This window comes from Oncorhynchus kisutch, linkage group LG1 (assembly GCF_002021735.2).
Source record: "Oncorhynchus kisutch isolate 150728-3 linkage group LG1, Okis_V2, whole genome shotgun sequence".
Classification (NCBI taxonomy): domain Eukaryota; kingdom Metazoa; phylum Chordata; class Actinopteri; order Salmoniformes; family Salmonidae; genus Oncorhynchus; species Oncorhynchus kisutch.
In genome coordinates, this window is record NC_034174.2 from 420,829 (window position 1) to 433,722 (window position 12,894).

Genomic DNA, 12,894 nt, shown 5'->3' on the forward strand with positions numbered 1-12,894 from the left:
AGGAACACATCTGCTACTTCTCCTTTATACTGAGCAGCCTAGTTAGGAACACATCTGATACTTCTACTGCTTTATACTGAGCAGCCTGGTTAGCAACACATCTGATACTTCTCCTTTATACTGAGTAGCCTAGTTAGCAACACATCTGCTACTTCTCCTTTATACTGAGCAGCCTAGTTAGGAACACATCTGCTACTTCTCCTTTATACTGAGCAGCCTAGTTAGGAACACATCTGCTACTTCTCCTTTATACTGAGCAGCCTAGTTAGGAACACATCTGCTACCTCTCCTTTCTACTGAGCAGCCTAGTTAGCAACACATCTGATACTTCTCCTTTATACTGAGCAGCCTAGTTAGGAACACATCTGCTACCTCTACTGCTTTATACTGAGCAGCCTAGTTAGCAACACATCTGCTTCTTCTCCTTTATACTGAGCAGCCTAGTTAGGAACACATCTGCTACTTCTACTGCTTTCTACTGAGCAACCTTGTTAGCAACACATCTGCTACTTCTACTGCTTTCTACTGAGCAGCCTAGTTAGCAACACATCTGCTACTTCTCCTTTATGCTGAGCAGCCTAGTTAGCAACACATCTGCTACCTCTACTGCTTTCTACTGAGCAGCCTAGTTAGCAACACATCTGCTACTTCTCCTTTATACTGAGCAGCCTAGTTAGGAACACATCTGCTACTTCTCCTTTCTACTGAGCAGCCTAGTTAGCAACACATCTGCTACTTCTACTGCTTTATACTGAGCAGCCTAGTTAGGAACACATCTGCTACTTCTCCTTTATACTGAGCAGCCTAGTTAGGAACACATCTGCTACTTCTCCTTTATACTGAGCAGCCTAGTTAGGAACACATCTGCTACTTCTCCTTTATACTGAGCAGCCTAGTTAGGAACACATCTGATACTTCTACTGCTTTATACTGAGCAGCCTGGTTAGCAACACATCTGATACTTCTCCTTTATACTGAGTAGCCTAGTTAGCAACACATCTGCTACTTCTCCTTTATACTGAGCAGCCTAGTTAGGAACACATCTGCTACTTCTCCTTTATACTGAGCAGCCTAGTTAGGAACACATCTGCTACCTCTCCTTTATACTGAGCAGCCTAGTTAGGAACACATCTGCTACTTCTCCTTTATACTGAGCAGCCTAGTTAGGAACACATCTGATACTTCTACTGCTTTATACTGAGCAGCCTGGTTAGCAACACATCTGATACTTCTCCTTTATACTGAGTAGCCTAGTTAGCAACACATCTGCTACTTCTCCTTTATACTGAGCAGCCTAGTTAGGAACACATCTGCTACTTCTCCTTTATACTGAGCAGCCTAGTTAGGAACACATCTGCTACCTCTCCTTTATACTGAGCAGCCTAGTTACCAACACATCTGCTACTTCTCCTTTATACTGAGCAGCCTAGTTACGAACACATCTGATACTTCTCCTTTACACTGAGCAGCCTAGTTAGCAACACATCTGATACTTCTCCTTTATACTGAGCAGCCTAGTTCGGAACACATCTGCTACTTCTACTGCTTTATACTGAGCAGCCTAGTTAGGAACACATCTGCTACTTCTCCTTTATACTGAGCAGCCTAGTTAGGAACACATCTGATACTTCTACTGCTTTATACTGAGTAGCCTAGTTAGGAACACATCTTCTACTTCTACTGCTTTATACTGAGTAGCCTAGTTAGGAACACATCTTCTACTTCTACTGCTTTCTACTGAGCAGCCTAGTTAGCAACACATCTGCTACTTCTCCTTTATACTGAGCAGCCTAGTTAGGAACACATCTGCTACTTCTCCTTTATACTGAGCAGCCTAGTTAGGAACACATCTGCTACTTCTCCTTTATACTGAGCAGCCTAGTTAGGAACACATCTGCTACCTCTCCTTTATACTGAGCAGCCTAGTTACCAACACATCTGCTACTTCTCCTTTATACTGAGCAGCCTAGTTACGAACACATCTGATACTTCTCCTTTATACTGAGCAGCCTAGTTAGGAACACATCTGCTACTTCTCCTTTATACTGAGCAGCCTAGTTACGAACACATCTGATACTTCTCCTTTTTACTGAGCAGCCTAGTTAGCAACACATCTGCTACTTCTCCTTTCTACTGAGTAGCCTAGTTAGCAACACATCTGCTACTTCTACTGCTTTATACTGAGCAGCCTAGTTAGCAACACATCTGCTACCTCTCCTTTATACTGAGCAGCCTAGTTAGCAACACATCTGCTACTTCTGCTTTCTACTGAGCAGCCTAGTTAGGAACACATCTGCTACTTCTACTGCTTTCTACTGAGCAGCCTAGTTAGGAACAGATCTGCTACTTCTACTGCTTTCTACTGAGCAGCCTAGTTAGCAACACATCTGCTTCTTCTCCTTTATACTGAGAAGCCTAGTTAGCAACACATCTGATACTTCTCCTTTCTACTGAGCAGCCTAGTTAGGAACACATCTGCTACCTCTACTGCTTTATACTGAGCAGCCTAGTTAGCAACACATCTGCTACTTCTCCTTTATACTGAGCAGCCTAGTTAGGAACACATCTGCTTCTTCTCCTTTCTACTGAGCAGCCTAGTTAGCAACACATCTGATACTTCTCCTTTATACTGAGCAGCCTAGTTAGGAACACATCTGCTACCTCTACTGCTTTATACTGAGCAGCCTAGTTAGCAACACATCTGCTTCTTCTCCTTTATACTGAGCAGCCTAGTTAGGAACACATCTGCTACTTCTACTGCTTTCTACTGAGCAACCTTGTTAGCAACACATCTGCTACTTCTACTGCTTTCTACTGAGCAGCCTAGTTAGCAACACATCTGCTACTTCTCCTTTATGCTGAGCAGCCTAGTTAGCAACACATCTGCTACCTCTACTGCTTTCTACTGAGCAGCCTAGTTAGCAACACATCTGCTACTTCTCCTTTATACTGAGCAGCCTAGTTAGGAACACATCTGCTACTTCTCCTTTCTACTGAGCAGCCTAGTTAGCAACACATCTGCTACTTCTACTGCTTTATACTGAGCAGCCTAGTTAGGAACACATCTGCTACTTCTCCTTTATACTGAGCAGCCTAGTTAGGAACACATCTGCTACTTCTCCTTTATACTGAGCAGCCTAGTTAGCAACACATCTGATACTTCTCCTTTATACTGAGCAGCCTAGTTCGGAACACATCTGCTACCTCTACTGCTTTATACTGAGCAGCCTAGTTAGGAACACATCTGCTACTTCTCCTTTATACTGAGCAGCCTAGTTAGGAACACATCTGATACTTCTACTGCTTTATACTGAGCAGCCTGGTTAGCAACACATCTGATACTTCTCCTTTATACTGAGTAGCCTAGTTAGCAACACATCTGCTACTTCTCCTTTATACTGAGCAGCCTAGTTAGGAACACATCTGCTACTTCTCCTTTATACTGAGCAGCCTAGTTAGGAACACATCTGCTACCTCTCCTTTATACTGAGCAGCCTAGTTACCAACACATCTGCTACTTCTCCTTTATACTGAGCAGCCTAGTTACGAACACATCTGATACTTCTCCTTTATACTGAGCAGCCTAGTTAGGAACACATCTGCTACTTCTCCTTTATACTGAGCAGCCTAGTTACGAACACATCTGATACTTCTCCTTTTTACTGAGCAGCCTAGTTAGCAACACATCTGCTACTTCTCCTTTCTACTGAGCAGCCTAGTTAGCAACACGTCTGCTACTTCTACTGCTTTATACTGAGCAGCCTAGTTAGCAACACATCTGCTACTTCTACTGCTTTATACTGAGCAGCCTAGTTAGCAACACATCTGCTACCTCTCCTTTATACTGAGCAGCCTAGTTAGCAACACATCTGATACTTCTCCTTTACACTTAGCAGCCTAGTTAGCAACACATCTGATACTTCTCCTTTACACTTAGCAGCCTAGTTAGCAACACATCTGATACTTCTCCTTTACACTTAGCAGCCTAGTTAGTAACACATCTCATCAACTCACTGCCATTTAAAGACCTGCTCACTATTGATTTTCTCGTGTCTTTAATGTTTAATTAAGTTGTCTTTAACTGTTTGTATTAATCACTCCCAGGTCCAGACGTGGGTGTGGATGTGATAGATGTGACCAAGCAGACTGACAGTAAGATGAAGCTCAAGGACTTTGTAGATTACTACTACAGCACCAACAGGAAGAAAGTGTTAAACATTATCAACCTGGAGTTCTCTGACAAAAGGTAGGCACACACCTAAGAGGTACACAGACACGTGTTCTCATGATACACATTGTGTAGCACAACACTTCTCCTGACTTTCTCTGATACAGATCATACTAAACAGTATTTTAATGTCATTATTATTAAACACCATTAAGATGATAATGATATTATAATGTTAATATTAACCCCTATGTATTTTATTTTATGTTTTTTATGGTATTGTAGTGGCATGATTTGAATAGTGTTTATTTCTCTGTCTCTCAGAATGGACAGTATAGTGGAGAGCCCTCAGATTGTGCGGAGGTTGTCGTGGGTAGAGAACTACTGGCCAGACGATGCTCTCCTGGGGAAACCTAAAGTCACTAAGTACTGTCTGATCGGTGTTAAAGACAGCTACACTGACTTCCACATCGAGTGTGGAGGGGCCTCCGTATGGTACCACGTACTCAAGGTATGACACAGTTAATAACCTTATTGATGAATGAACTTTATTAAGGTACTGTAATGTCTGGTGCAACATACTCAAGGTTTTAATGTGATTTATTAGGATCCCCCCATTAGCCGACGCCAATGGTGACAGCTAGTTTTAGTTTTAGCTGGGGGCCTGACACATAGTTAAAAATACATTACAGTCTAAATACCTTAATGGACATACATTACCATGTAGTATACATTACCATGTAGTATACATTACCATGTAGTATACATTACCATGTAGTATACATTACCATGTAGTATACATTAACATGTAGTGTACATTAACATGTAGTATACATTAACATGTAGTATACATTAACATGTAGTGTACATTAACATGTAGTATACATTACCATGTAGTGTACATTAACATGTAGTGTACATTAACATGTAGTATACATTAACATGTAGTATACATTAACATGTAGTGTGCATTAACATGTAGTATACATTAACATGTAGTGTTCATTAACATGTAGTGTACATTAACATGTAGTGTGCATTAACATGTAGTATGCATTAACATGTAGTATGCATTAACATGTAGTGTGCATTAACATGTAGTGTACATTAACATGTAGTGTACATTAACATGTAGTATACATTAACATGTAGTGTACATTAACATGTAGTGTGCATTAACATGTAGTATACATTAACATGTAGTATACATGAACATGTAGTGTACATGAACATGTAGTATACATTAACATGTAGTATACATTAACATGTAGTGTACATTAACATGTAGTGTGCATTAACATGTAGTGTGCATTAACATGTAGTGTGCATTAACATGTAGTGTACATTAACATGTAGTGTGCATTAACATGTAGTATGCATTAACATGTAGTATACATTAACATGTAGTGTGCATTAACATATAGTGTACATTAACATGTAGTGTACATTAACATGTAGTGTGCATTAACATGTAGTGTACATTAACATGTAGTGTACATTAACATGTAGTGTGCATTAACATGTAGTGTGCATTAACATTTAGTGTACATTAACATGTAGTGTGTGTGTGCATTAACATGTAGTGTGCATTAACATGTAGTGTGCATTAACATGTATTGTACATTAACATGTAGTGTGCATTAACATGTAGTGTGCATTAACATGTAGTGTGCATTAACATGTAGTGTACATTAACATGTAGTGTGCATAAACATGTAGTGTGCATTAACATGTAGTGTACATTAACATGTAGTGTGCATTAACATGTAGTGTGCATTAACATGTAGTGTGCATTAACATGTATTGTACATTAACATGTATTGTACATTAACATGTAGTGTACATTAACATGTAGTGTACATTAACATGTGTGCATTAACATGTAGTGCACATTAACATGTGGTGTGCATTAACATGTATTGTACATTAACATGTAGTGTACATTAACATGTAGTGTGCATTAACATGTAGTGTACATTAACATGTAGTATGTGTGTGCATTTCTCAGTTACACATACATGTCAGTACATACACACAACATACATGTCAGTACATACACACAACATACATGTCAGTACATACACACAGCATACATGTCAGTACATACATGTCAGTACATACACGCAGCATACATGTCAGTACATACACACAGCATACATGTCAGTACATACACACAGCATACATGTCAGTACATACATGTCAGTACATACACACAGCATACATGTCAGTACATACATGTCAGTACATACATACAGCATACATGTCAGTACATACATGTCAGTACATACATACAGCATACATGTCAGTACATACATGCCAGTACATACACACAGCATACATGTCAGTACATACATGCCAGTACATACCCACAACATACATGTCAGTACATACATGCCAGTACATACACACAACATACATGTCAGTACATACACACAACATACATGTGTGTCAACATGTGTGTCAGTGCTGTGTGTAAGTTGACTGTGCAAATAATTTGGAATTTCCAACACATTAAATGTTCTTATAAAGACAAGAAGTGTCACAGTCGGTCTTTCTTCAACTCTTAGCCAATGAGAGACTGGTATGCATAATATTTATATTAGTCCTCTGATTACAATGAAGAGCAAGACGTGGCGCTCTGTTCTGGGCCAGCTGCAGTCTTTCTTAGCAGAACTTGACCATATGACTGGACAATAATCAAGATAAGATAAAACTAGAGCTGGACTTGCTTTGTGGAGTGTGGTGTTAAACAGCAGAGCATCTCTTTATTATGGAGAGACCTCTCCCCATCTTTACAACCATTGAATCTATAGTGCAAAAACAAGTTTTTAGACAAACTGAATTATCAAATTTACATAAGTATTCAGACCCTTCTCTCAGTGCTTAGTTGAAGCACCTTTGGCAGTGATTACAGCCTCGTGTCTTCTTGGGTATGACGCTACAAGCTTGGCACACCTGTATTTGGGGAGTTTCTCCCATTCTTCTCTGCAGATCCTCTCAAGCTCTGTCAGGTTGGATGGGGAGCGTCACTGTTTGATCGGGTTCAAGTCCGGGCTCTGGCTGGACCACAACAGACATTCAGAGACTTGTCCCGAAGCCACTCCTGCGTTGTCTTGGCTGTGTGCTTAGGGTCATTGTCCTGTCATTGTCCTGTTGGACAATGGGGTCATTGTCCTCCCTCATTCCGCGTTCAACGGGAAATGTACACCTTTTCCAATGCACTTCTCAAGGAAGAATTCTCGAGGTGTATTAGAAAACATTGCTGCGTAGCAAAAATGAAATTAGCCGTAGAATGAATAGGAACGAGTCGTGGACATGTATTCACAAAATGTCTCCGAGTTGGGGTGCTGATCTAGGATCAGTGTTGCCTTTTAGATCACAATGAATAAGATTACATGAACAGGGTCCTAGATCAGCACTGCTACTCTGAAATGCTTTGTGAATACAGGCCTGCTGTTGTAAGGAGCTCTTGTTCTGTCTTGATGTTGTTGTTTCCAGGGAGAGAAGATCTTCTTCCTGATCAAGCCCACGTCAGCTAACCTATCGTTGTACGAGCGCTGGAGGTCCTCAGCCAATCACACAGAGATGTTCTTCGCTGACCAGGTGGACAAGTGTTACAAGTGTACTCTGAAGCAGGGACAGACCCTATTCATACCATCAGGTTAGTGCACTCTGAAGCAGGGACAGACCCTATTCATAACATCAGGTTAGTGCACTCTGAAGTAGGGACAGACCCTATTCATACCATCAGGTTAGTGCACTCTGAAGCAGGGACAGACCCTATTCATACCATCAGGTTAGTGCACTCTGAAGTAGGGATAGACCCTATTCATACCATCAGGTTAGTGCACTCTGAAGTAGGGACAGACCCTATTCATACCATCAGGTTAGTGCACTCTGAAGCAGGGACAGACCCTATTCATACCATCAGGTTAGTGCACTCTGAAGCAGGGACAGACCCTATTCATACCATCAGGTTAGTGCACTCTGAAGTAGGGACCATCAGATTAGTGCACTCTGAAGTAGGGACAGACGCTATTCATACCATCAGGTTAGTGCACTCTGAAGTAGGGACCATCAGGTTAGTGCACTCTGAAGGAGGAACCATCAGGTTAGTGCACTCTGAAGTAGGGACAGACCCTATTCATACCATCAGGTTAGTGCACTCTGAAGTAGGGAGAGACCCTATTCATACCATCAGGTTAGTGTACTCTGAAGCAGGGACCATCAGGTTAGTGCACTCTGAAGTAGGAACCATCAGGTTAGTGCACTCTGAAGCAGGGACAGACCCTATTCATACCATCAGGTTAGTGCTCTCTGAAGTAGGAACCATCAGGTTAGTGCACTCTGAAGTAGGGACAGACCCTATTCATACCATCAGGTTAGTGCACTCTGAAGTAGGGACAGACCCTATTCATACCATCAGGTTAGTGTACTCTGAAGTAGGGACCATCAGGTTAGTGTACTCTGAAGTAGGGACAGACCCTATTCATACCATCAGGTTAATGCACTCTGAAGTAGGGACAATACATTGGGAATAGAATCAGACCTGTTCTTATGTTGTCACATTGGGACTAGAATCAGACCTGTTGTCACATTGGGACTAGAATCAGACCTGTTGTCACATTGGGACTAGAATCCGACCTGTTGTCACATTGGGAATAGAATCAGACCTGTTGTCACATTGGGAATAGAATCAGACCTGTTGTCACATTGGGACTAGCATCAGACCTGTTCTTATGTTGTCACATTGAGAATAGAATCAGACCTGTTCTGATGTTGTCACATTGGGAATAGAAACAGACCTGTTCTTATGTTGTCACATTGGGACTAGAATCAGACCTGTTGTCACATTGGGACTAGAATCAGACCTGTTGTCACATTTGGAATAGAATCAGACCTGTTGTCATATTGGGAATAGAATCAGACCTGTTGTCACATTGGGAATAGAATCAGACCTGTTCTTATGTTGTCACATTGGGAATAGAATCAGACCTGTTCTTATGTTGTCACATTGAGAATAGAATCAGACCTGTTCTGATGTTGTCACATTGGGAATAGAAACAGACCTGTTCTTATGTTGTCACATTGGGACTAGAATCAGACCTGTTGTCACATTGGGACTAGAATCAGACCTGTTGTCACATTTGGAATAGAATCAGACCTGTTGTCATATTGGGAATAGAATCAGACCTGTTGTCACATTGGGACTAGAATCAGACCTGTTCTTATGTTGTCACATTGAGAATAGAATCAGACCTGTTCTTATGTTGTCACATTGAGAGTAGAATCAGACCTGTTCTGATGTTGTCACATTGGGAATAGAATCAGACCTGTGCTTATGTTGTCACATTGAGAATAGAATCAGACCTGTTCTGATGTTGTCACATTGGGACTAGAATCAGACCTGTTCTGATGTTGTCACATTGGAACTAGAATCAGACCTGTTCTTATGTTGTCACATTGGGACTAGAATCAGACCTGTTCTTATGTTGTCACATTGAGAATAGAATCAGGCCTGTTCTGATGTTGTCACATTGGGACTAGAATCAGACCTGTTCTTATGTTGTCACATTGAGAATAGAATCAGACCTGTTGTCACATTGGGAATAGAATCAGACCTGTTCTGATGTTGTCACATTGGGACTAGAATCAGACCTGTTGTCACATTGGGACTAGAATCAGACCTGTTGTCACATTGGGAATAGAATCAGACCTGTTGTCATATTGGGAATAGAATCAGACCTGTTGTCACATTGGGACTAGAATCAGACCTGTTGTCACATTGGGAATAGAATCAGACCTGTTCTGATGTCACATTGGGAATAGAATCAGACCTGTTCTGATGTTGTCACATTGGGACTAGAATCAGACCTGTTGTCACATTGGGAATAGAATCAGACCTGTTCTGATGTTGTCACATTGGGACTAGAATCAGACCTGTTGTCACATTGGGACTAGAATCAGACCTGTTGTCACATTGGGAATAGAATCAGACCTGTTGTCATATTGGGAATAGAATCAGACCTGTTGTCACATTGGGAATAGAATCAGACCTGTTGTCACATTGGGAATAGAATCAGACCTGTTGTCACATTGGGAATAGAATCAGACCTGTTCTTATGTTGTCATATTGAGAATAGAATCAGACCTGTTCTGATGTTGTCACATTGGGAATAGAATCAGACCTGTTGTCACATTGGGAATAGAATCAGACCTGTTGTCACATTGGGACTAGAATCAGACCTGTTGTCACATTGGGAATAGAATCAGACCTGTTGTCACATTGGGAATAGAATCAGACCTGTTCTGATGTTGTCACATTGGGAATAGAATCAGACCTGTTGTCACATTGGGACTAGAATCAGACCTGTTGTCACATTGGGAATAGAATCAGACCTGTTGTCACATTGGGAATAGAATCAGACCTGTTCTTATGTTGTCATATTGAGAATAGAATCAGACCTGTTCTGATGTTGTCACATTGGGACTAGAATCAGACCTGTTCTTATGTTGTCACATTGAGAATAGAATCAGACCTGTTGTCACATTGGGACTAGAATCAGACCTGTTCTTATGTTGTCACATTGAGAATAGAATCAGACCTGTTGTCACATTGAGAATAGAATCAGACCTGTTGTCACTTTGGGAATAGAATCAGACCTGTTGTCACATTGGGAATAGAATCAGACCTGTTCTGATGTTGTCATATTGGGACTAAAATCAGACCTGTTGTCACATTGGGAATAGAATCAGACCTGTTGTCACATTGGGACTAGAATCAGACCTGTTGTCACATTGGGAATAGAATCAGACCTGTTGTCACATTGGGAATAGAATCAGACCTGTTCTTATGTTGTCACATTGAGAATAGAATCAGACCTGTTCTTATGTTGTCACATTGAGAATAGAATCAGACCTGTTCTGATGTTGTCACATTGGGACTAGAATCAGACATGTTCTTATGTTGTCACATTGAGAATAGAATCAGACCTGTTGTCACATTGGGACTAGAATCAGACCTGTTCTTATGTTGTCACATTGGGAATAGAATCAGACCTGTTGTCACATTGAGAATAGAATCAGACCTGTTGTCACATTGGGACTAGAATCAGACCTGTTTTCACGTTGGGAATAGAATCAGACCTGTTGTCACATTGGGAATAGAATCAGACCTGTTCTTATGTTGTCACATTGAGAATAGAATCAGACCTGTTCTGATGTCACATTGGGAATAGAATCAGACCTGTTCTGATGTTGTCACATTGGGACTAGAATCAGACCTGTTCTTATGTTGTCACATTGAGAATAGAATCAGACCTGTTGTCACATTGGGACTAGAATCAGACCTGTTCTTATGTTGTCACATTGGGAATAGAATCAGACCTGTTGTCACATTGGGACTAGAATCAGACCTGTTGTCACATTGGGAATAGAATCAGACCTGTTCTGATGTCACATTGGGAATAGAATCAGACCTGTTCTGATGTTGTCACATTGGGACTAGAATCAGACCTGTTCTTATGTTGTCACATTGGGAATAGAATCAGACCTGTTGTCACATTGAGAATAGAATCAGACCTGTCGTCACATTGGGAATCGAATCAGACCTGTTGTCACATTGGGACTAGAATCAGACCTGTTGTCACATTGGGAATAGAATCAGACCTGTTGTCACATTGGGACTAGAATCAGACCTGTTGTCACATTGGGAATAGAATCAGACCTGTTGTCACATTGGGAATAGAATCAGACCTGTTCTTATGTTGTCATATTGAGAATAGAATCAGACCTGTTCTGATGTTGTCACATTGGGAATAGAATCAGACCTGTTGTCACATTGGGACTAGAATCAGACCTGTTGTCACATTGGGAATAGAATCAGACCTGTTGTCACATTGGGAATAGAATCAGACCTGTTCTTATGTTGTCATATTGAGAATAGAATCAGACCTGTTCTGATGTCACATTGGGAATAGAATCAGACCTGTTCTGATGTTGTCACATTGGGACTAGAATCAGACCTGTTCTTATGTTGTCACATTGGGACTAGAATCAGACCTGTTGTCACATTGGGAATAGAATCAGACCTGTTCTGATGTTGTCACATTGGGACTAGAATCAGACCTGTTGTCACATTGGGACTAGAATCAGACCTGTTGTCACATTGGGAATAGAATCAGACCTGTTGTCATATTGGGAATAGAATCAGACCTGTTGTCATATTGGGACTAGAATCAGACCTGTTCTTATGTTGTCACATTGAGAATAGAATCAGACCTGTTCTTATGTTGTCACATTGAGAATAGAATCAGACCTGTTCTGATGTTGTCACATTGGGAATAGAATCAGACCTGTGCTTATGTTGTCACATTGAGAATAGAATCAGACCTGTTCTGATGTTGTCACATTGGGAATAGAATCAGACCTGTGCTTATGTTGTCACATTGAGAATAGAATCAGACCTGTTCTGATGTTGTCACATTGGGACTAGAATCAGACCTGTTCTGATGTTGTCACATTGGAACTAGAATCAGACCTGTTCTTATGTTGTCACATTGGGACTAGAATCAGACCTGTTGTCACATTGGGAATAGAATCAGACCTATTGTCACGTTGAGAATAGAATCAGACCTGTTGTCACATTGGGAATAGAATCAGACCTGTTGTCATATTGGGAATAGAATCAGACCTGTTGTCACATTGGGACTAGAATCAGACCTGTT

At 40.9% G+C, this 12,894-nt stretch overlaps 1 protein-coding gene across 1 annotated transcript in view; it reads left to right on the plus strand.

The window, feature by feature from the left end:
* The window catches only part of LOC109884347 (lysine-specific demethylase phf2-like), a 185,350-nt gene that overhangs the window by 97,116 nt on the left and 75,340 nt on the right, over positions 1-12,894 (plus strand). Inside the window, 3 exon segments of the mRNA XM_031831395.1 lie at positions 4,105-4,246; positions 4,493-4,679; positions 7,667-7,829. Of these exon segments, the coding sequence (XP_031687255.1) occupies positions 4,105-4,246; positions 4,493-4,679; positions 7,667-7,829 (492 nt within the window).